Raw genomic sequence first — 25,827 nt, 5'->3', positions numbered from 1 at the left:
GTATCTATGTACCTTCGTCCCCCACACTAAAAGTCCTGGTTCCACCCCTGTTTCAATCTCATTTCATCTAAGGTATGATTCCCATGATTTAATCTTGTCTCATTTCTTGTTAATTGTTATGCTTGATTCTGGTTGTGTTATACACATTGTTTGTGATATATTTTGGTATGAGTTTCCATTATCCATGAGATCTTTTCACATGACTAAATATTTGTGCACACCACATGTTTGACAAAATGTCTAAATGACATTCTTGAGCCACTTACCTTGATTCATGACTTGAATTGCTCTTGTTTATTGTCATTATGGTTTAAGCTTTGATTGTGAGGGATATAAGCATTTGTTTCCATTTTTGGCCTTGCTCAAAACTTAACACGCATCACATGTTTGATGTAATTTCTCAATGCTGTGCAGTTGGTCAAATTCCTCTTGTTTTTCTTGGAGTGATTATGGGTTGATATATTTAGGCTTAAAACCTTGTTTTGTGATAATCCTTCATCAAGCCATGAATCATTGCTCACATTTCTAACGGTAATGAACATCAAGTGTTTGATGTAATGCTTTAGTGATATTTTTAAGCCTTGATTTCACATGTTCTTTGTCGTTTCGCATACATACTTACCTCATGAGATATTCTCTGCGATTTCCACTCATTTTGGGGTTAAGTTTGTAGGTACCATGGAACGAACATCCAAGAAACGCTCTCGGTCACAGAAATACTACTCCAACACCTTCAAAACCAAAGAAGTGAAGAAGCTGTATGCAAATAGGTTCAAGCAGAGAGCTGTGCTTGCTGAGCGAGGAGTGACATGCGCAGATTTTACTGGGGAATTTGCCGATAAGCGAGGATTGAGGGGATCCGAATACAGTGCACGGAGACTTTGCCTGAAAGGGCGCCCAATTTCTACCGAAATCCCTATCTTATGTCTTCCGACAGTGCCCAATGCTGTTCTTCCTCTGGTTCTCACTCCCCTACCCGCAAGAACCCTCGTAGGCAGACCCTTCTCAGCAGGCCAAGAACACGTTCTTGGAAGGTATACTTTCAAACCCTGTTACTTGCTTCAATTGTAAACTTTTATGTATGCACACCACCACCCACCCCCCCCCCCCCCCCCCCTTTTTTTTTCTTCTTTAATCTTTTTCTTTCTTTTGGGGTCTTAGTACCTCTTTTCAGGTTAGAGATTGCTTGTTTTGATCATTTCTTTTATGCTTTGGATAGATATTTTTTTAAGGTTTTAATGTCAATCTTGGTTTTTCTCTTAAGGAGTTGTATATAAGAGAATAAAAAGGAGAAGAAGAAGAAGAAAAACTAGATTGTTAGTGGTAGGTGAACTCGTCAATCCCTATGAACAGAGATCCAATTTAGGCATTAATAAACACTCTAAAAAGCGCATATGAATAATTGAGAATAGCGGGTAAGAGAGAGGATTGGGGAAAGTTTGTTCTTGCTGCGTTGGATCGTCCACGAGAATGGTTGTCGAACGGACAACATTGACATCTTCAGTGTTATTTGTAACGGTCGAATGGCTAGAGAACGATCAAGCGAACAGACAGTACTGACCTCCTGTAAATGTTACAAAAGCTCCAAAAACATATGGGGATAACTTACAATAGTTTTAATCACGAAATTTAGCCAATCAAATATTTAGACAAAAATATCTAACAAACATAAAGTGATGTCTACATATTACCATAAGTACAATATGTGCACTAAATGGACAGGTAACATTACAGTACTAACTTTTCCCACTATCAAGCTTGTCCATTCATGTGTTTTTTTTGGATATTGTATATTCATTATTGTATACTTGAATCTTGGAAATAAATTGGTTCCAGAGTGATAGTTTTCTTTTTAACATTCACGATACTTTGACTGACCTATTACATTCATGATATGCAGCCCTATTTCCTTAGAAGCAGCACTCAAAGGGATTGCATGCAGCAAACCAGCACTCTCAAGGTAAGACATACCTTCTCTGTAGAATGACTGATTGTTCTTGATTGCATTGATTGCTGTACTGAGCCTCCGATTTTTTATATGCTCGTAATGGTTGCAATGCCTACTATGTTTTCCATGTTACATGCCCAATAGTTATGTACGTTCATTTTTTCCATTTTTTCGTACGTAACTAGTGAGTTCTCAGAACTCCTACGTGGCAAATCTGGATTTGGGTGGGATCCCATCACTAACACTGTCGCCAATTATGTGGGAGCGTATTAAATTGGTAATAGTTTAAACACTAAACACACGTTGCTTTGACTACTTTCTAACAACTGGAATTTTAGGTGAAAAAAAGCTTTGGGACGTTCGGCTAGAAGGGACACAAGCGGTCATAGTCCCAAAAGTAAGGAAAAAGGACCAATGCTCGATGAGTGGTCATTTCAGGGTAAGGGCAAGCTAGGCGATGGTGACATTTCTATGGGGCCTAGTAGCAATATGCCCAAAGAAGTTCAAAAAATAGCAAAAGCGAAGACAGATCTCACACGTGTCAACTCTTACCACTATATCCCGCTTTCTTCGACCGTGCATAGCACATGCACATCAGCTCATCCCAGGCGTCAATGTATGAAATTGCTCAATGAGCTATTTCACGAGTCATCAGTTGATACTTACTTTGAGGCAATTAGTGTATTTCTTGCTTCTGAGCAAGTCCAATGGGATTTCATAAGGATGTCCGACGATCATAGGAGGTCGTGGTTATCGCAGTTGTTGCCTTAGAATATTGTTTTCCTTAACTCATTTGTTGTTGTTGTTTTATTTATTTACTTTTTTAATAGGTAAATTTATCCTTGTGTTTATCAGTTCCTATAAACTAAACTTTTTTTGCTCCCCTTGAATGTTAAAAGGAAACAATACAGTATCACAAACCTCAATATTTTCATCTTTGATTTGCTCTCCTTTATAAATATTATGAGGGCAAAGCAAAGCCAAATGCTAAACCAGTTCCAGATATGAAACCAGTTCCATCTATATCTATACGAGGTTTATCATCTTTATCACAGACAATATTGTTATATCTATCTTAAAATTCATCCAAGAGGAAAAGAAAAAGTACAATGCATGCTCATTGAATTAGTAAAAAGAATTGAACATACCTACATTCACAGAAAATGCAGGAAATCTGAATGGAAAAATAATTCAACTACATTCACAGAAAATGCAGGAAATCTCAATGGAAATATAATTCAAAGATCACACCCTGGAAAGTACATATTCAATTACTTCAATATTAACGGATGCTAAATCAACTTCTAGCTTTATGTCTTGAACAAGATAAGAGAAAACCTCATTTCGGAATAAAGATAATTCACACAAAGCCTTGAGGGAATGCTCATATATGGCTATGAAAAAAAGATGCTTTGATTTGTTTTACATACCTAGCCATAAAATGGGTCACACTAGACCAATAACCATATCAAGAAGAGAGCAAAGAGTTTTTTTTTTTTTTTTTTTTTTTTTTTTCAAATTAAAATTCTGGCCACGTGGACATTTATGGCCAAATCATGGACATTTTATTGCAACCAAGCATTTCTCAAACATAAATGTACTAAAAAAAAAAATGACAAGAGAGGTAAAAGTGTGTGAACTATTACTTGGTTTTTATTGCTGTCTGCAAAGGGCAGGTGCAGTTTCACAATGTTCATACGTGGCAAGTAGATGCAGCTTCTTAAATGAATTTTAAGTTTGCCTTCAATTTGCCTCGGTTCTCACCCGTCAAAATAACATTACCTTTTTTTCTTTTTTCTTTTTTTATAAATTTTATTTTGAACCCTCACCCCACGGATAGACCACATTTCCTTATAAATGGTGTGATTAGAAGACCACAGAGAAAGGTGTAAAACTACCATCTCTCTCGATCCTCTTAGTTTTCATTTCATCCCCTCTCTCTTTCTCCAACACTGACAAGTAGCCGTGGGTGATTTGCAAATTCGTCTAGGTTTATTTCTTGAGGAGTTTTGAGCTCTATCAAGTATGGCGACAAACATTTTCGCCAATATTGATAATCTATCCGCTCTTCCTCTTCTTCGACTCACTATAGAATTTCAATGTCAATCTCTGACGGATATTTCTTCACCACACGATGCATTAGTTCACGAGATCTCAGTTGATGCGTACTTTAAGGCAATACGGCTATAGTGTTCTGAGCATCTCCGATGGGTTTTTATAACGATATCCTCCCACCATAGGAGGTTGTGGTTATCGAAATTATTGCCTTAAAATATTAAGTGTTGTTTTTAGTGCTTCTACAAAGTCCATTCTTCCTATATATGTAAACCAGATTCATATGCTACTTTCTTTTATCTATGCTGCTTTTGCATTGTTGGATTCTACTTAATTTGTGTTGTCTTCATCCATGATAGGAGAAATGATTGCCCTCTCCTGCTAATGTATTAAAACTGAAGCTAAACAAATTATTTGGGCTAACTGTGAGTGATGATGGTAGGGAGATAAAAAGTGTTCCAAGAATTCCACCATGGACACAGTTTTGCCTTAAATCATATTACCTCTCTAAAAGTGACGCTTGGGGAAGTAGACAATATGGAATCTTTGGCACCAAGCTGGAGTAAGAAGTCAAAGAATCATGCATTCAGAGCTGTGAGTGATGATGAATCCCATCGCCCATTTTTCCCTTTTGGTTTTTAACCGCAAATATATATATATATTAATAATTTTTTGTGAACTTTCATTAACTTCACTCATACTCTTATTACAGTTTAAACAAAAAAAATCCAACCCAACCTGTAATAATCCACGTGTCAAATGAATCGATGGAGTAGTTTATCAATTCTTCTAAACATAATAATATCATTTAATTAACATCATTCTTCAAGTTAAATTGAAGTGTATAATAATTTAACAAAATAAACACTAGCATTCCTCTGAGATTGTGCGGACTGCATATGAGGAGGTCCATACAACCTTACAGTGTTGACAGTACCCTGAAACTATGTAACATTTTACAATATTAAATAATTGAAATAACATTTTATTGTGTCATTCAAAAGTAAAATGCATCACAATGAAATAATATCATAAATAGTTTGCTCACACTAGCATTGCCCTAAGACTGTGGTGTTTGATGTTGAGAGGGCCCATACAATCTGACTATGTGGACTGTTCCCTGAAACTGACCTCTACCTCCACCCTTAGTCCTTGGTCCACCTCTTTGCAGTCTCGTAGACCCTTCTGGGGTAGGTTGAAACTGACCTCTACCTCTACCCTTAGTACTCCCTCTACCTCTAGAAAATGCATCAGTATCTTGCGAACTCTGCAAATATGATGTAAACTTGGTAAATCAAATGTAATGAACTAATTGCAATGAGTAATGGCATTTAAATAGTTTATCACTTACTGTAGCATCAATGGTTGGCTAGGAAGTTGGGGTCTGACCATGTAAACTCCGACCACTACCGTCTTGTACCTATGATAATAAACTTGTCAAATATTAACATAATACAATATAATGAACAGGAGAAAAACAAAAAAACAAAAAACAAAAAAGAAAAAAAAAAAAAAAAAACATGTAGTAACTCGCCTCATGTTGTCTTGCACTACTACTTCCTCTCTTGTAATTCACTGTCTCTGTTCTATTCCGTGGACATGTTCTACTATTGTGTCAAATCTCTCTGCATTTGCCGTATCTCATCCTCACTCCACCCTTCCTCATATGGTATTGATTAATCGGCTCTTTTCGACCCCTTGTCCTTACTTTTCTGAACTTCCCTGGTTGTATTCTACTTATGGAGGGGTCCACTTGGTCGTAGTTAGTCTTTACCCATTGGTCCTTTCCAGGCATTGGATACACAATGTCATCATAGGCTTTTTTATACATCTCAACAATATACCAATCATTTACATAATCTTCGGGGTTTGCATTAAAAAATCAAATTGCAGACATTGCATGTGCATATGGGATTCTTGTCATGTCCTACTATCTACAGCCACAAGTTTTCCAAAACAAATTCACAACATACTGTTTATTATTGTGTTACTTCGTATAACCCAGCCACATCATATGTGCTGTAGCATTGCCAAGCAACCTGTCCAATTTCATCAAATTTGGTAACAACCCTTGGACATAGCTTACCAGTCATGGTGCGGATGCCATCCCTCTTCGTTTGATATCTCTTTATCAACTTCTTCCTTATGAATTCCAACATGGATATGATCGGCAGGTCAGACGCATTCAGGATGTAAGCATTGAAGCACTCACAAAGGTCGTTGACAAGTAGATCACACATTGGGAATGTATTGAACCAAGCCCTAGACTATGAGCTTGGGTCAACATTTGACAAGTAGTTGTATGCATCCTCGCTTATATGCTTCAATTCATCAATTTCTTTATGGAATTCAGCTTCAGTGTATGTTGCAGCTGCAGCCCATAACTTGTCTTTCAATGCAAGACTACGATAACCTGTGTCTCTGTAGTTCGCATACAAATGCCTCACACAGAACCGATGGTCACCCTAGGGAAGCACGACGTCAAACGCTGGTTGTAGCGCCTACAACCACAATGAATAATAAACAACACTTGGTTATCTTTTGATGAAAACAATGAAAAATAAAAACAAATAAACATAATGAACTTATAATATAGTTACCTTTTGACTATCAGAAATAAATGTTCATCCTTGTGCAGGGGGTGCCAAGATCTAAGACCAAAGTCTCAAGAAACCATATCCAACTGTCTTTGGTTTCTGCCTCAACAACTGCAAGAGCCACTGTTCGCCTAGTTACACATCTAGCAACAGATGAAACCTCATTCTCCTCGTCACTTATAGGAGGGGATACAAGTATGTCACTTCGAGCCATGGCAGAGTTTGCATCATCATCATCAACCACATCACCATAGCACTTACCCCTTTCCACTCTCTTTTTCAGCTCCCCTTGCATTTGCATTTTGGTTATCGTCCTCCGCCGCCTCATCACTCTCCTCCTCCTCATCATTATCATCATCCTCATCCTCACCCTCATTACCCTCCCCATCACCCCCCCCCCCCCTTATTACCCTCAACACCACCCTCCTCAACATTTCCTCTTACCATGGATGACTCACACTACAAAAAATCAACTTTTTACTGACATGGATTTTCTGACGTGTCAGGTGGTCTGACACGTCAGTAAATCCTCCTGACAGGGCAATTTTGACGTGTTTCATGTGTCAAAATTATAAGTGTCAGGAATGGAAAATTTCTGACGCGCCAAAGATGGCACGTCAGAAATTCCTGACGTGTTAGATCCAACACGTCAGAAATTTCTGACGTGTTGGATGTAACACGTCAAAAAAAAATTTTGACGTGTCTTTTTTTGACACGTCAAGAAATTTAAAAAAAATAATTTTTTTTTTTTAAAATTTTTTCTGAATTTTTTTTTCAATTAAAAAATGTATTAATTTTTTTTTTTTTTTTTTGTAATTTATTGAGTGGTGCAGAGAAACGAATTTCTCTGCACCACTCGTTTCCCTGCACCACTGGTGCAGTGAAGTGGTGTAGAGAAACCCAACAAATTGTTGGGTTTAAAACAACGAAAAAATTTTCTCTGTAGAGATCGAAGATTTTAAAACAACGAAAAAATTTTCTCATCTCTGCAAAAATTTTCTCCAAAATCTTTCTCCGTTCTCTCACTTCTTTTCGATCTCCATTTTCAAAAACCCAAACCCACACTGAAAAATCTTCAAATAATCAAAACCCAAATCAAAAAATCCAAAACCCAAATAATAAAAAAAAACAATCTGAAAAATCAAAAACCTAAATGTCAAACCCAACAAATCTTCAAAAACGTAAAAAATCTTCTTCTCTTCTCTTCTCTTCTCCTCCTTTTTTTTGTTTTTTTTTCTTCTGCGCAGAAACATGCTTCTCTTCTTCTTCTCTTCGATCTCCCTTCTTTTTCTTCTTCTTCTCTTCTCCCTTCTTTTTCTTTTGCTTCTCTTCTTCTTCTCTTCTCCCTTCTTTTTCTTCTGCTTCTCTTCTCCCTTTCTTTTTCTTCTTCTCTTCTCCTTTTCTTCTCCTTCTTCTGCTTTCTTTGATCTGCCGTGGAGAGAGAGAGGAGAGGAGAGAGATCAGAAAGTGTAGGGAAAATAAATGAGGAGGAAAGAATAAAAAGAGGAAAAAATTGAGGGAAAATAAGAAGTGTTTCAAATTTCAAAAATCCGCCCAAATTTTTTTTTTTTGTTTTTTTTTTTTTTCTTTCTGACGCGCCAAATTGGAGCGTCAGAAATCTGCCCTTTTTTTTTTTTTTTTTTTTTTTTTGGTGCGTCAGAAAATTCTGACGTGTCAGTTGGACACGTCAGAATTTTCTGACGCGCCAAATTGGAGCGTCAGAAATCCGCCCAATTTTTTTTTTTCCTTTTTGACGCTCTATTTTTGGTGCGTCAGAAAATTCTGATGTGTCCAACTGACACGTCAGAATTTTCTGACGCGCCAAATTGGAGCGTCAGAAATCCGCCCAATTTTTTTTTTTTTTTCCTTTCTGACGCTCTATTTTTGGTGCGTCAGAAAATTCTGACGTGTCCAACTGACACGTCAGAATTTTCTGACGCGCCAAATTGGAGCGTCAGAATTTTCTGACACTCGAATTTGGCGCGTCAGAAAATTCTGACACACCAAATTGAAGCGTCAGAAAATTCTGACGCGCCAGTTTTGTCAAAAAATTATGACGTGCTAAAAATAGCACGTCAGAATTTTTTGACGTGCTATTTTAACACGTCAGAAAATTCTGATGTGCTATTTTTAGCACATCAGAAAAATATTTTCTGACGTGGCATTTTTTCCACGTCAGAAAATAGTGACGTGGCAAAAATTATGTACTGTTTGCCACGTCAGAAAATAGTTATTTTTTTGTAGTGTCAGGGAGGTTGTTATCTTCATCAAACAAATCCGGTTCGAATACTTCTTCCCAATAAGAATCATCTCGATCAATCCTACTATTTTCACCATATTCACCATCATCATCATCATTATCGTCTTCATATTCATCATCATTAACTGCAGGCTTATCAAACGAAAAAAAGTACAACTCAATAACCGGTACCCCTTTATGTGCAGCAACCATTTCCAAGATATTATGATCTAATGAAATTAATTTCAAACCACGTTGAAAACTACAACCTGGTTGTAAGTAATACACCAAATCCCCTGACTTGTATCCATATTTTTTTACTATACCCTTAATCTCAAAAAATGACAACTTGTCATCGTCATACGTCTCATCATGCACATCTACCTCGCCCCCCACATATGTGCACATAAACCCCTTATTAATCTTACCACTGTAATGCACCTCAAACACAAGCTCTTGTATAGTCATCCAAAACAATAAAAGAATTAAAGAAAATTAACAACTCAATAAAATATATATATATATATATATATATAAAAAAAAAAAAAAAAAATCAAGCTTACATAAATATCAACTAGTATTCAGTATAATTTAACTTTAACTAATTAATTAAAGTCACTTCACAGAAAAAATAAAAATAATAAGTAAAGTTAAATTGTACAAGGCATGCAATCTAAATTAAGGAAACATTCTGGAAACAAATCTAAACAATATATGGTCATTAATTATGTACACCCAATTATAAAGGCACATGCAGCTTTATATGATCATATGATTATTTTATATGACATTATTTCATATGACCACGTCACCCATTGCGGATGGATTTTGGAAATAGTGATGGGATGTAGGGTTACTCGACACTATAAATTAATTATCGTGATTTTATATGTGAGATAAAAAAAAATAAATCAAGAATATATATTTACGTTACTAGAGTAAAAATGAATTAAGTGCTATACATATTTTTTTCGAAGAGAACTTTTTTTATGTTACAAAATGACCACACAATTTTGTAACTTTAACTGATTTTTTTTTTTTTTTTCAATAAATGAATATGAAAGCTTCCCTAAAAAAAAAAATTATCATTCTTGTCCACTTGACATTCTCAAACACTTGCAGCATACAAGTAGCAACAAAATATCACGAAAGTGAGACATATTCGTATTCGTGTCCTCTCTCATGCATGCATAATGCATATAATTAAGGAGAGAGAAAATGAAAAAAAGAAAAAGAAAAAGAAGAGAAGAAAATGGTAATATTCGAATATTCAAACTCTCACATCATAAGGGAGAAAAACATATATAATTGGATATCCCTTTTGGAGCTAGTCAAGCATGGCCGGAGGATGCAACTAATTCGTCGACATTTGTGTTTTTTAATGACATTTTCACTTTCTTTTTAACTTATTTCAACATTTTTAGGAAAGAGTGGTTCTAACGGCTACCAGCAAGCAGGTTTTTTAATTCAATATATACAAAAGAATTTCAAATCATTTCCCCCCCCCCCCCCAACAATTTCTCTGTCTCTCATTTTGGTTTCCCATCATTTTTTATAAGAAAAAAAAAACATTTTATGTCCAAATTTTACTATTAGAACAACAACCAGCCGACATCTAACGATTTTTTCTTCTTCTTAAATTTAAGAAATCATACTACTTTTTGATCTCTTCCCTTCAATAATTTATTCATATGTCTAATAATTTTAACTAACACAAGGAAAGAAAGTATAAGAAATTAGTAAGACGGGCTAAGAATAATTTTGGAAGGATGATTATCACTTTCTAAAGTTTGGTAGTGTTTTTGTAAAACTATTAAAAAAGTACAAGTAAAACTATTAAAAATATTAAAAAAGTAAAATTAAAAAAAGAAATCATGTTGTGCCACATCAATTTGAATATATTTCATATCTAATTATGTTGTGTTACATTAATTTGTAAAATGTGTTTGTAAGCTTAGTATTCATCATGATAGAATATATATCAATAATAATGTACACATTGTTTTTAAATAATAATGAACATTTGAACGGAATTAAATAAAAATTTGGTTTAAAACAAATACATTTTTGTTTTTTAAAACAAAATTTTTTTTTTAAAAAAAAATCATTTTCTTTGAATAAAAAAAAAATCGTTTTTTTTTTTAAATTAGAAAAAAAAAATCTTCTGCTTTTTTAATTATTATTAAAAAAAAGACTTAAATTTCTTTAAATTGTTTTCGAATTTATAGGATTATTTATATCTTATTTAAAAATATATAGTCGCATTTTTATATTTTTGTTAGCCTTTAGGAGGACATTGATATTATTTGGGGGGACATTGTTTAGAGGGACATTGACATTGTTAAGGTGAATACATTGCTTTGTTAGTTTGGGTGAGAGATCGTGTAATTCAAAGTTTAAGGATGCAAGAACTTTACTTAAAAAAAAATAAGGAAGAGTAGTTGAGCAATTACTATATCATAAATAGAGGTAGTGCTCGATGGGACAAAGCTGACATGCTAAAGTCAATTACAATATATGGGTAGGGTAAGGGGTAACCAAGCTGAGTGACGTGAAAGAAAGAGTTCAGAAAAAGTGTTGAAGTTGAGTTGCAAAACAAAATCTCCTTGAAGAGTAGATGAGCAATTACTATATCGTAAATGGAGGTAGTGCTCGATGGGACAAAGCTGACATGCCAAAGTCAATTACAATATATGGGTAGGGTAATGGGTAACAAAGCTGAGTGACGTGAATGAGAGAGTTCAGAAAAAGTGCTGAAGTTTGAGTTGCAGAACAAAATCTCCTTCAACTGACGTCCTGAACTCGTGCGTATGTGGGTAGTATGCATCCAAAAAGAGACGACTATGGAACATGAGACGAGAGAAAAAGTTGTTGTTTATACCCATTGTAAAATTGGAGACCCACTATTGTGGGTATATTGCATTCTGCATTGTAGCATGAGCTTTGCAGGTGCATCACGTGCTTGGACGCACGGTTTTTAGTTTACTACAAGACAAAATCTCCAACCCCTGGATATGAAACTGCACATATGAGGCAGCATGAGAAACTCATATTATTTAAGGTGGTGATTAGCAAACAACACCAAATACCATGTCACCACTACATTATTCATCTTATTTTTCAAAAAAAATCAACAATAAAACATACTAACTTTTTATATCACATCATTCACTTTTTACTAATATTTAAATAAAAAAATCAATACATTACAAAACTTTTATACTTTTCAATACTATTTGTTGTTTACCAAACAGGGTCATATCTGAGCATTCCCGTAAAGCTAGAAGTTGATCATGTTTACCAAGCACAGCCATATCTAAGCATTTACCAAACATAGCCATATCTGAGCATTCTCCTAGAAGTTGATTTAGCATCTGCTAATATTGAAGTAATTAAAGATGTACTTTGAGGGTGTGATCTTTGAATTATTTTTCCGTTGAGATTTTCTGCATTTTCTGAATGTAGTTATGTTCAATTCTTTTTACTAATTCCATGAACATGCATTGTTCTTTTTCTTTTTTTTTGTCTTCATTTCTTTTCATTTCCTCTTTGAGTGAATTTTGGGATAGAGATGAAAATATTGTCTATGATAAAGATGATAAACCTCATATAGATATGGATGGAACTGGTTTTATATATGAGGATTTAGCTTTGCTTTGCCCTTATAATATTTTATAAAGGAGAGCAAATATTGAGGTTTGTGATGCTGTATTGTTTCTGTTATCAACCCTAGCATCAACTTGATTCAAGAGCCTGCTAAAAAAGAAAAAGGATCAGTAGCGATAGACGGCACAGTGGGGGTGTGGCGGTCGTGCCACCTCCGATGTTTAAGTGAGAATTGAATTATAACAAGAGTAATAAATGAACAAATAGTGAGTAATAATGATAGCTGAGAATAAGGAAAAACTATAGTTTACCCTCTCAAAGTTGACAACGTTTTTCAATTCGAACACCAAAGTTTCAATTTTTTTTTTCAATTTGACCAATATTATCCCAAAATTTCCATATTGCCCTGATTTTTATTTTTATTTTTATTTTTTTATGAAAATAAAAAATAAATAAAAAACAAAAAACAAATTTGAGGGTGCAAAAATGGCTCAGCCACCCCAAATTTTTTTTTTTAATTTTTTTTTATGAAAATAAAAAAAATAAAAATTAGGAACAATATGAAAAGTTTTGGATCCAATTAGTCAAATTGCAAAAATTGAAAGTTTGGTGTTCAAATTGAAAAATGCTATTAACTTTGGGGGAGTAAACTGTAATTTTCCCTGAGAATAATAAACGGAAAGAGTAGAGAGTACGTCTCTATTCCATAGGTGACTCTTCCTTTTATAGAGGCTGTAGGTAGGTGGTTCTAGTGAAACTCCCACTTGCTCCCTTGATTTGCGGGAGAATTTGTAACTGTAGATTATCCCTTGAAGAGACCTACTATGCGGCTGCCAAAATTTGGCAACCTAGCGTAAGACAAATATTAAAATCTTAATAATAATAAAAATTTGTTTTTTTTTTTTGTTAAATTTTTATGAGTTAATATTTAGTTTCTAATGCCTCAAAATTTATTTTTGGATTTAAAACTAAAACTTAAGGGTGGAAAGTTAACTCTTTAGGAATGATATCACCTAAAAGAGATTTTATCATCCTAAATTTGGTACTAATATCCCAAATTTAGTGCTAATACCTCAAATTTAAATTCTCATTTAATAGTTATTATTGTTCCAAATCATATCACTGAGAAAGAAATATGTTTGTTATTTCTCCTTTATCTCTCTTAGAAGTAAATGAGAGGCAATTTTACCTTGATATTTGGCAACACCATCGGTGAAATCGGTGAAAAAAGAGAGGCCAAGTAGGTCATATAGTTGATTCAGTATTTGGCTCATTTTGTCCCTAAAAGATAGTTCAATCGGCTATAACCACACTTAATAAAGTAGAGATCACTAGTTCGAATTCCTCTTCCCCTCTTGTGCGGACTTGTTAAAAAAAAAAGTATTTGACTCAATTTTGGCTTTTTTTTTTTTTTTTGAGTATAAGGTATCAATTTCTCTTTATAAAATCAGAGAGTTTGAGCAAATTGCTCCAACAGTAGCAGGTCCCGAAGACAATTCAGTGGTCCCACCCACATGTTAATCACCTCATGCTGTACGTCTGATTCCATTGAATCTTTTGATTCGTATTTATATTCATGAATCATTCATTCTAATCATATAATTTTTTTTTAATATTATTTTCATTAAATATATTTATTTCATTTTCAATTTTATTATAATTCTAATTAATTAGAAATAGAATTATATCAAAGAATAAAATAAATAAAGAAAATGAATTTAAGAATAAATAAATATTAATTATAAATCGATATTATTAAAATTATTAATATTAAAAAAAATAAATAAAATAATAAACTAAATCGTTAGAATAGAAATAATACGACGTATAAGACCTTTTGAGGAATGATTGGTCCGCCAGATCAGAAAGGGGAATCAAACTTCATTTCTTCCGCTTTCATTCATTTTGTTAAAGATTAGATAAATATATTTCTATCTTACACTAAGCCAGGAAATTCAAATAATTTCCTGAATCATTCATTCTAATCATATAATTTTTTTTAATATTATTTTCATTAAATATATTTATTTCATTTTCAATTTTATTATAATTCTAATTAATTAGAAATAGAATTATATCAAAGAATAAAATAAATAAAGAAAATGAATTTAAGAATAAATAAATATTAATTATAAATCGATATTATTAAAATTATTAATATTAAAAAAAATAAATAAAATAATAAACTAAATCGTTAGAATAGAAATAATACGACGTATAAGACCTTTTGAGGAATGATTGGTTCGCCAGATCAGAAAGGGGAATGAAACTTCATTTCTTCCGCTTTCATTCATTTTGTTAAAGATTAGATAAATATATTTCTATCTTACACTAAGCCAGGAAATTCAAAAAATCTGAAATTAAAAAAAAATCTGAAAATATGGGAAGAAGGATAGGGATCAACAAGTTATTGAAAATTGTTTTTCTCTAAGAATTAAGTTCGGGGAACAAGTAAAATCAGCACGTGGCCTAGTCTGCTGCAATCCACCTCTCCATTATTCACGACCAACACCACCTCCTTTGCGTTCCCTTCAAAGTGGACCCTCGAGAGCCCCATCTCGGTGCACCAGGTAATTGCCATCAACGCCACAGTAGCTTCCGCCACGTTAGGAGTTGGACAGCCACGATGAAACATTCACCTAGCCACAACCATCCTCCCTGTGGAATCTAGAACCACCATTGCACACCCCATCAGACCCCGCTCAGCCGCCAATGAAGCATCCCAATTCTCTTTTACCCAATCCTGTCGAAGAGCGAACCAGCAAACTGGAGACAACTCCCCCGTTATTTACAAATTAGATAATATATATATATATATATATATATATATATATATATATATATATATTAATTTGTAAATAATAGTAACTGTTAAAAAATTATTAAAAAATAAATGTGTTACAGTGATCGAAAATGCATGGTAGCACTGGTCTTGCTGTTAAATGAGCATCTTCGATCACTCACACATTTATTTAGTAATAACTCTTGATTTAGTTTTTTAATTGCCACTGCTTTTTACAAATCAGAAAATGTTTTTTTTTTTTTACGTGGTATCTTTATTATAATGAAAATACAAATCTAGCAAATAAAAACACAACAGAAATAGAAAAAAAACTTTATGTCTTCGTAACAGGATCAAGCCAATGTAGCAGTAAGAGAAATAAGGCCAACTGAGGAGCAGGTTTTAAGGCAACTAAAATATGTATTTAAGACAATTATATATATACATATATACATATATATTCTAATTTGTAAATAACAGTAACGGTTAAAAAATTAAATAAAAAATTATTAAAATATAAATGTGTTACAGTGATCAAAGATGCATGGTAGCACTAGTCTTGCTGTTAAATGAGCATCTTCGATCATTAACACATTTATTTTATAATAACTCTTTATTTAATTTTCAAATTGCCATTGCTTTTTTACAAATCAAAGAATGTTTTTTTCTTTTTTAACGTGGTGTCTTTATTAGAATGAAAATACAAATCTAGCAAATAAAAAAAAACAAAAATTAAAAAAAAAATTATGTCTTCGTAACAGGATCAAGCCAACGTAACAGTAGGAAAGATAAAGCCAACTGAAGAGCAAATTTCAATTCAATTAGTCTTTATATTTAAGACAGTTAAATATTTTAACTGTCTTAAATATAAAGACTAGTTGAATTGAAACCTGCTTCTCAGTGTATATATATATTCTAATCTGTAAATAAAAGTAACTGTTAAAAAATTAAATAAAAAATTATTAGAAGATAAATGTATTACAATGATCGAAGATACATGAAAGGACTGGTCTTGCTGTTAAATGAGCATCTTCGATCACTAACACATTTATTTCGTAATAACTCTTTATTTAGTTTTTCAACTGCTTTATTAGAATGAAAATACAAATCTAGCAGATAAGAAACAACAGAAATAAAAAAAAAAAAATTATGTCTTTGTAACATGATCAAGCCAACGTAGCAGTAGGAAAAATAAGGCCAACTGAGGAACAGGTATCAAGGCAACTAGAATATATTGTTAAGACAATTTAAAAAAAAAAAAAAAAAAAAAAAATTGTCTATACTTTGGCAAAAGAGTAGACTTGAGGAAGTGGACCTTGTTAGCCTTAGATTGGTAACTATTAGTGCCTTTTTTAGTCTGCTACCTGTTTTGTATTATTAGTCATGAAAAATGAGATGAATAATATTTTGGATAGCTAAATTAAAAATCCTTGAGAGAGATCAAGAGAGATTTAGTATTATATAAGATTTTTTTTTTCTTTAATTTCGTTTTAAAACTAAAATTTTTATTTAATTCCGTTCAAATCGTTTATTATTATTTAAAAACAACGAGTTCATTATTACTCATGTATTCTATAACTACAACTAGATAAATATGAGAGTACAAAACCTAATGGTAAATATCTCCTATGCATCTAATGCGTTATCTCGAACTCCGCGCAAACACTTGGAAACTCATATGTAACCCTGACTGTAGAGGAAGTTGCTACTTTTGAACATTCCTAACGAAATAGTCAAACGCTACTTTTATCTAAAATTACTTTTCAAATGTTTAAAAATCTTTCTACATTGAATTTAGCAAAAAAAAAAAAATGCCAAATAAATATTTAATTGAAAAAACTAAATGTAATAGCATTTTTCAAAAAAAACTACTTTATTTTTTATTATCTCACTTCTTTTCTTTTTTCCTCAAATCTTTTCTCAAAACTTTTTTCATTTTTTCTCCAATGTTTTCTTTTTCCAAAAACATTTCACTTTTAATAAGATTTAAATGTTATAGATTTATATAACTAATCGAAACATTTAAAAATTTATTAACTAAATTAAATAAAAGTAAATTTTGAGAAAACATTTTACATTAAAATGTGAGTCTTCTATTGTGAATACTTAGAAGGGCCGTCGGAGATACTCTACTGCTCAAAATCTTTTGCTTTTTTTTTTTTTTTTTATGAATAAGATAAAGAAATCAAATCGTATATAATAAAAATATGTGCACTACAAAAACCTATTTGATATCAGTAATGGTACAAAAAGGTACAAAAAAAAAAAAAAAATAGTACAAACGTAAATGGTCATCCCACGTCTGTCAAATCTGACATGGTTAGTTTTTTTTTTTTTTTTTTTTTTTAAGAAGAGAGATATTAAGCTGAGTTTAATATGCCCTAACTAAATAAAGAATATTGTACCACCTTAGTTAAAAAAATTCATTTTACTTGATAAATTACAAAATAATAATAATAATAATTAAATTTGTTAATTAATAACAAGCATTGAAAAAGAAAATACCAAAACTGATAAGGATTTTGACTTTTCTTTTCATTATTTGGTATTAATTAACAAATTTAATTATTATTGTTATTTTGTACTTTAGCCAATACTTGTATATTCTAAATAAAATAGGAATTGATCTCTTTAACCGATGTAGCACAATGTTCTTTATTTAGTTAAGATAAGTTAAACTCAGTTTTATTCTAAGATTCGTTTTGTAAATGCGTGTAACTCTAACAAGCTATTTTGTTCATAAGGAAGCTCGAAAGAAGGCTTGGTAAGATGGTTCTTTCTTTGGTGTTGATTGATTAATCAATTATTTGCTTGACATTTACCCATGTGGCATGAGATCACAAATGGAGAAAAAAAATAAGTGAAAAGCATGTTTTTTAACATAATTGAATGGCGAAAGATTTTAAATATAGATTTGGTTAGCCATTTTAGGTGAATGGTTAAGCCATTGTGCATACTCTTAACTAAAAAACTCTTAAGAGTTGATTCTATTGAAATTATTCATACACAGGTTCAGATAATCAAACGATTTTTATAAAATTTAAAAGAGTAATATAGTTCTAGGGAATCTATAAGTATGATATATATTTCATAAATGTAGAATGAGGGTGGAAATATGTCATACACAATTACCCTGCGCCCGGCATTTCACCGCCGCTGTTCCGTTAGTTCATTGGCCTCTAAAGATCGAATCCTGTCACAAAATAAGAATGACAAATTAATTATGGGCCGGGATAAATAACAGAGTCAGCCTCAAATTTCATTAGAACTATATTGACAACAAAGCAAGTTATTAGAAAATATAATGTCACTTTTAAACAACACAATTAGATTACAAAACGATTCATACGGTTCTAAGTTATGAGAAATAATCCTCACAAGAACAAGATATCTTTCTCTCAATCCAACCAAAAACAATATTTAGATGTTCATAAAATTTTTTTAAAATAAATTGTAATGCAAGTGATGCTTGCAATCTGTTTTTCCTTGAAGACAGTGGAGGATTTTGACGTAGTAAATCCTTCTGCATCCAACCTGCAAACCATGGAAGTTTATGAGCTGGTAACATTTCTCAGGCATTTTAGTTGGTATTGCCATTTCTCCAATGGTGTGGGATTTGCTTTATACAAGATGGCAATAACTTAACCCACACTCAAACAAAAAATTACAAATAAACCTACTGAAATGACTTCTGTAATAACACGTGATTTCTGAAAAAGCAAGAATTAATTTCATGCACGCCTGTTCTTCCATCGGTAATGAAAATCGGGAACAGAGTAGCAGTGGCTTCAGCGTGTAGTCTAATCGTAACTTTTATCATTGAAATCGAGAGAGAAAAAAAAAATCATTTAAATCCTCTTGTGATCGGATTCAGATCTCGGCCATGTTTAAAAATTGTCAAGATAACAATTTAAAAATATAAGGCATAATTTTAAAAAGGCTATTTTATTGAGTTATAGTGATCAAATTATTTTATATTTCACTCAACAAATTAGTCAAAAGTTTGTTTAAGAGTTTCAGTGCTTAACAGCTTTGCTAAGGAGCAAACAATCTATAATTTTGTTTAAAGAAGTGTTATATATATTAAATTTTTTTCTCAAAATTTGATTATTATCTCATAAAATTTATTATTTTAAAAAATATGTCAGCAATTCATAAAATTATGATGCATTATTTGGAGTTTTGAAACAAAAATTTGAGAAGTTTTTAAATTGTTTTAATATTTATAGTTTTTAATTATTAGTTTTTTTTTGTTGTAATTTTTTAATTTTTAAATATTTTTTTATTATTTTTTTAAAATATCCTATTTATTCACTTTCCAAAGTTTCTAATAAAATACAAATAAAAAACTAGTGAAAAAGGTTTGTCAAACATTTCCCAATTGGCGATTTGTGAAGGCTTGCTTCTGACTTTTGCTGCCAGAATGACAAGACTTATTTTAAATGAATAGGTGTAGGGGTAGATTTTCCCACACAATAAAATCAAAAGGACAGATTTGATTCTCTTAGCCTGTGTATAAAATCTAAAGGACAGATTTTAGCAAGAGAAAAAATAAGAAATGACAGATTTTCATTTTATTCAACGTCTTCTTGTTGGACCGGTCGTGTATGTGTGAAAACTTTTTGAAAGGAGTCTTTTTTTAAGTGTAAGAAAAATGATAAATGCACAATTTAAATTTAATTTTAACCGACATTTTTCTTAAGTTAAAAGAAAAAATTGTCTGTAGAGGAGAAAGAGCCTTAAACTAAAGAGTGAAATTTGATCTAAAAGTTGGGTTAAAGTTAAGTTATGTTGTGACTGTATCACATCTCTTAAGTTTTTAGTTAAAAAACATATTTTGATGTAATATAAAATGATAAATGATAAAGGCACAATTTAAACCTAATTTTAGCCTAACTTTTCTCTGAAGTTTTTTTTTAAAAAAAAAACTGCCTGTGGATGAGAAAGAGCGTTAAACTAGAGGGAGAGAAATTTGGTCTAGAAGTTGGGCCAAAATTAGGTTTAAATTCTCGCTGTATCACACCTCATATAAAATTTAAAAAGGTTTTAAAGTATTTTTAGTGAACATTTTGTAATAAAAAAATATTTGTTATTATTTTTTTTCTTGGTAAAGTTTACTTATTTCCACAAACTACCACAAAATTGATAACGTTTCTCTTAAACTTTTAAATGCGACAATGTCCCCCCAAATTTACCACTAAAATAACAATATCCCCCTTCTTTGGAGGAGCGTGCTTTGCAAAAATGAATTAGTACGAGAAATAAAAAAATTTCATTGAAGTAAATTACTAGTACACAATCAAAATATAAGTCACATTATGTTAGGCATCGTGTAGCTTGTAGCTTGGAGCATACCATTAATGATTTGTTTGGTCTCTTTTCTGGTCTTTCAACACATGTGGACCCCATATTATGTTTTGATGGCATGAATGGATTACTATTCGAGTCCCAATGTGGCATTAGTGTGATCCGATTAAAAATAAAATAAATAAATAAATAAAAAGATTAGTTATATTTACATTGCAAGATTGTGAAAAACTAATAACCCTAAAAAACTTCATTGTGTTTAGACAATGTAAAATCACCTCTGATCTCTCATATGGTCTTCTTACTGGTCTTCCAACCCCTATGGACCCCATCTCCTGTTCTTTGCGTGTAGAGCATGCTCAGTCATTTCGTTTTGTTAAGCTCGCAATTAAGGTGAGATTGGATGCTTTGTTACTTTTTTTATTTTTTAACGTATAATAATATGACTTGTGGGTCACAAGACAAGTGGGTTAGATTCCCCGTGACCCATGGATTAGAATTTAAAAAATATATATATAATGAGGATATTTGAAGAATACGTGATTCTGTTAGGCATTAGAATTTAACAAAAAATCCTTATGAATGAAGTAATTGAAAAAAATCAAAATTGATATACCAAAATAAGAGTTTTTAAAATTAATTATCATTTAATCACTACATTGAAAAGGACTTCCAAGAAACAATTTTATACTGCTTTTGGTGTCTGCATTTTTCTTTTATAATTATTATCTTTTTTTAAAAAAAATTATGTGACATTGTCATTTGTCGATCTAAAGTATATATACTTGTTTATTTAAGATATGATAAAGCTTCCATTTCCAAATACTCCCTCCTATTGTCTATCCCATAGGCTATATCGCTTAGGCCTGGGTATCGGTCAAAACGGTCCGGTTAAGGACCTTATCGGTTATTAACCGATAATTTTCGGTTAAACGGTTTATTAACCGATACCGAACCAATAAGAATTTTAACCGATAATTTCGGTTAAAACGGTATACGGTTAAACGGTCCGGTTAAACCGGTTAACCGATTTAACCGAGAGCTTTATATTGATTTATTTTGTTGGGCCAAAAACCAAAAATGAGTTTTTTTGACTTTTGAGAGTCCAAATACTTTTTGTTGGGCTAAAATAATTTATTAAAAATGAGTTGTTTTAGGGACCAAATACTTTTTGTTGGGACCCAAATATTTGTCTTTTGGGTTAAAAATTGAAGCTTTTTTATATTGATCCACTTCAACTTTTTTTTTTTTTTTTTTTTAATATTATAAAATATATTTTTCCAAAGCAAATGGACTAATTAACATAATGAATGCTAATTAGACTAGCAAAACTAGTTAATGAAAAATGCTTTTACCAAAGGCAAAGAAATCTCATCAAATGCCATCACTTAAAAAAAAAAACATCAAACCTACCCAAACCCAAATTAAAATAAAATTCATTAATGAATAATAAACAAAGTATTAACTAATTAAAGTCACTTAGCAAAAGGAAAATAAGTCATGGGCAACACCATTACACAAATTCGGAAACCTGTGTCACTTGTGGGAATTTGGAAACCTCTCTAAAAGACTAAACGGCGCCGTTTTGGGACTAGGACTTAAAAAATAAAAAAATAAAAAAATAAAAAATTCCGGTTTCTTATCGGTTAACCGGTTAACCGATAAGAACAGCTTAACCGGACCGGACCGAATTTCGGTATACTTTTTTTAACCGATAAGGATATCGGCATATCGGCTACGGTTTATATCGGTTCGGTCGAAGCCGGTAGACGACCGGTTAAACGGTAACGGTTAATTTGCCCACCCCTATTAGGCCTGGGTATCGGTCAAAACGGTCCGGTTAAGGACCTTATCGGTTATTAACCGATAATTTTCGGTTAAACGGTTTATTAACCGATACCGAACCAATAAGAATTTTAACCGATAATTTCGGTTAAAACGGTACACGGTTAAACGGTCCGGTTAAACCGGTTAACCGATTTAACCGAGAGCTTTATATTGATTTATTTTGTTGGGCCAAAAACCAAAAATGAGTTTTTTTGACTTTTGAGAGTCCAAATACTTTTTGTTGGGCTAAAATAATTTATTAAAAATGAGTTGTTTTAGGGACCAAATACTTTTTGTTGGGACCCAAATATTTGTCTTTTGGGTTAAAAATTGAAGCTTTTTTATATTGATCCACTTCAACTTTTTTTTTTTTTTTTTAATATTATAAAATACATTTTTCCAAAGCAAATGGACTAATTAACATAATGAATGCTAATTAGACTAGCAAAACTAGTTAATGAAAAATGCTTTTACCAAAGGCAAAGAAATCTCATCAAATGCCATCACTTAAAAAAAAAAACATCAAACCTACCCAAACCCAAATTAAAATAAAATTCATTAATGAATAATAAACAAAGTATTAACTAATTAAAGTCACTTAGCAAAAGGAAAATAAGTCATGGGCAACACCATTACACAAATTCGGAAACCTGTGTCACTTGTGGGAATTTGGAAACCTCTCTAAAAGACTAAACGGCGCCGTTTTGGGACTAGGACTTAAAAAATAAAAAAATAAAAAAATAAAAAATTTCGGTTTCTTATCGGTTAACCGGTTAACCGATAAGAACAGCTTAACCGGACCGGACCGAATTTCGGTATACTTTTTTTAACCGATAAGGATATCGGCATATCGGCTACGGTTTATATCGGTTCGGTCGAAGCCGGTAGACGACCGGTTAAACGGTAACGGTTAATTTGCCCACCCCTAATATCGCTGCATTCCCAAAACTATTTCTTCGTCGACCATAAGCAGCATCAATTCTTTTAGAAATGTATTGAAGTTCAGTGGCAATGGCAGCGCAAGTGGATTGAACCGTCTTTTCCTAGTATGATGTTTATTGGTAGAAACAAATTTTTTATAATAATTTACAAACAATTTTACTTTTTTACTTAACAAAAAAAAAACATTCGTATTTCTTTTCATATCAATCAATTTTTATTACTGTATCAAATTGAAACCGAAACAAAATCGTAACGTTAGTTTTAGAAAATTTATAGGTAAGATATATGCTTCATGTGGACTCAAAGTGTATCCCACTAATAACCTTCCAACCATTTTTCCCTCACTTCAGTGGGCCTCTAAAGATCGAAACCTGTCATAAGTAGTTACACTCAAAGGATGTGTTCTCGTTCCAATAACAAGAAAGTGAGTAAACCCACATAAATATCTAAGCAAAATTAAATAATAAGCACAACCATAAGATTAATTATATAAAAAGGGTTAGACCCAATATGCATTATATTTTATTTTTATTATTGATAAGGGAAAATTATATAAAAAATGTAAGGCACCTACAGAAGTAGTATGCATAAGCACCAAAACTAGAAAAAGCACCAAAAAAAAAAAAAAAAAACCCCAACAATTTTTACATAGCGGCCATCAAACTATTGTTTGCCCCAATTGTTTTTGATGATCCAAAAGTTTTTATCACATTCACTTCCAAATCCTATTAGTAGCACCATGTGATATGATGTTATTTCTTTTGGATTCGGTTCTTGTGTCGGACCTTCATAAATTGAACCCTATCACATGAGAATGAAAATATGTTATAGGATAATAACTAACAAATTGTTAGCATTACCAAAATTATAAAGCAAATACTACAACAAATCACTCTCCAAATAATTCAAATTATGGGCAAAGCTTTATAATACCATAAATAGGTCGCTCTTTATTTCTTTCCATGATTGCTTCTTCATTTTTGTGATCCACACTTTCATATCCATCTACAAATATCAAATTTCTCATCTACAAGAAGAAAAATTAAAATAAATAAAAAAGAAAAAAGATTATGAGAATTTTTTTCTTTCTTCCTGTACCTGCTCTAGTGTCCTTTTTCTCCGCTTTTTTTTTTTCTACCTATAAGAGCATTCCCAGCAGCTACCCAACCATGTTCCCTATATTTAAGGATCCAAACCACTTTTTGCTTCCCTACCTACAAAAACTCCACAATAGCTTCCCTTTATCATTCCCTACATCATTAAAATATTATTTTCATTTTCATTAAAATAATATATTATTTTATTCTAAAAACATTTTTCTTTTTCATCTCTCTCATCTTCGTCTTCTTTCCCTGGTCACATCTCCCTCTCTCACTCTCTGTTTTCTTCTTTTCTTTACACCAGCCACACCTCTCTCTCCCTTTCTAGATCTCACTCTCTACCTCACTTTCCCCCAGTAGATTCTCGCTCACGAAGACAGAAAGGGAGAATTTTTGCTATGCCGAATGGTTATCCTCATATTCTTGTCCTCTCAATCATTATTTGCAGCGAAACCAGCTTTAGAAAACAGAGAGAAAACGTGAGAGTGAGGGAGGGAGAGAGAGAGAGAGTTATGGGTATTTGATTGTGATGGGATTGATTCTCTGGGTATTTTTATTTGGGTAATCAATTGTGTTCTTGATGATTTTTGATTGGCTGGTTGTGGAGCTTGTGGTTGAGTTTTGGTGAGTTCTGGAACGATTTAAGTTGTTTGGGGATGATTGATTTTGTGGGTTTTATTTTTTGTCAATTTTGGGTGTAAATCCTTTGAGTGGCCGTGAGAGTGAAGATGGAGGTTTCTTGAGGGCAAAAATCAACTGGGTTTCTATTTCTGCTAGTAATTTTGCTTTACTTGAACTAGATGAAGTGCATAAGTGCAGAAGAAGAAGAGGGCGGAGAAGAAAGAACGGAGAAAAATAATAGAGATGACTGCGTGAAAAGGAGTAAGAGGAGAGAGAGCGTTTTTTTTTTTATGATTATAATAATCACAAGGACTACTACAGTTGAACCCCAAACATTGGGTTCAACTGTAGCAGCTGATGGTTTAAGGAACCATATAGGAAATCTGATGTGGGGTGTTTTTTGTGATTTTTTAGACATATTCCTTAAATTTAGGGAACAGACCCCCTTATAGGGAGTCTGCTGGGAGTGCTCTAAGCTTGCAATAAACCTACTGAAATGACTTCTGTAAAAACATGTGAAGGACAAACAAGTGATTTCTGAAAAAGCAACAATCATTGAAATCGAGAGAAGAAAAAAAATAAATCACTTAAATCCTCGTGTGATTGGATTCACATCCCGGCCATATTTAAAAATTGTCAAGATAACAATTTAAAAATATAGGGAATAATGTTAAAAGGTTATTTTGTTGAGTTATAGTGTTCAAATTACTTTATATTTAGCTAAGCAATTTAGTCAAAAGTTTGCTGAGGAATGACAGTACTTAACGACTTTGCAAAAGATTATTGTAGCTCAAGAATCTATA

At 32.3% G+C, this 25,827-nt stretch overlaps 1 protein-coding gene across 1 annotated transcript; it reads left to right on the top strand.

The window, feature by feature from the left end:
• The first annotated feature begins 453 nt into the window (after positions 1–453).
• Positions 454–2,764, top strand: LOC132172222 (uncharacterized). The gene is made up of 3 exons (XM_059583684.2): positions 454–1,034; positions 1,901–1,960; positions 2,287–2,764. Exons 1-3 carry the CDS (start codon positions 592–594, stop codon positions 2,288–2,290), a joined length of 507 nt encoding a protein of 168 aa, XP_059439667.2. The 5' UTR covers positions 454–591; the 3' UTR covers positions 2,291–2,764.
• The last annotated feature ends 23,063 nt before the right edge of the window (positions 2,765–25,827 follow it).

This window comes from Corylus avellana, chromosome 1, assembly GCF_965113065.1.
Source record: "Corylus avellana chromosome 1, dhCorAvel1.hap1.2, whole genome shotgun sequence".
Classification (NCBI taxonomy): Eukaryota; Viridiplantae; Streptophyta; class Magnoliopsida; order Fagales; family Betulaceae; genus Corylus; species Corylus avellana.
The sequence above is the reverse complement of the archived record's forward strand: the minus strand, read 5'-3'. Positions and strand labels throughout refer to the sequence as shown.

Excerpts from the sequence above, each read along its gene's own strand:
- LOC132172222 (XM_059583684.2), top strand. The coding sequence starts at position 592 with ATGTTCTTTGTCGTTTCGCATACATACTTACCTCATGAGATATTCTCT. Across the intron at positions 1,035-1,900 it reads CAAGAACACGTTCTTGGAAG|CCCTATTTCCTTAGAAGCAG; the intron begins GTATACTTTCAA and ends CATGATATGCAG.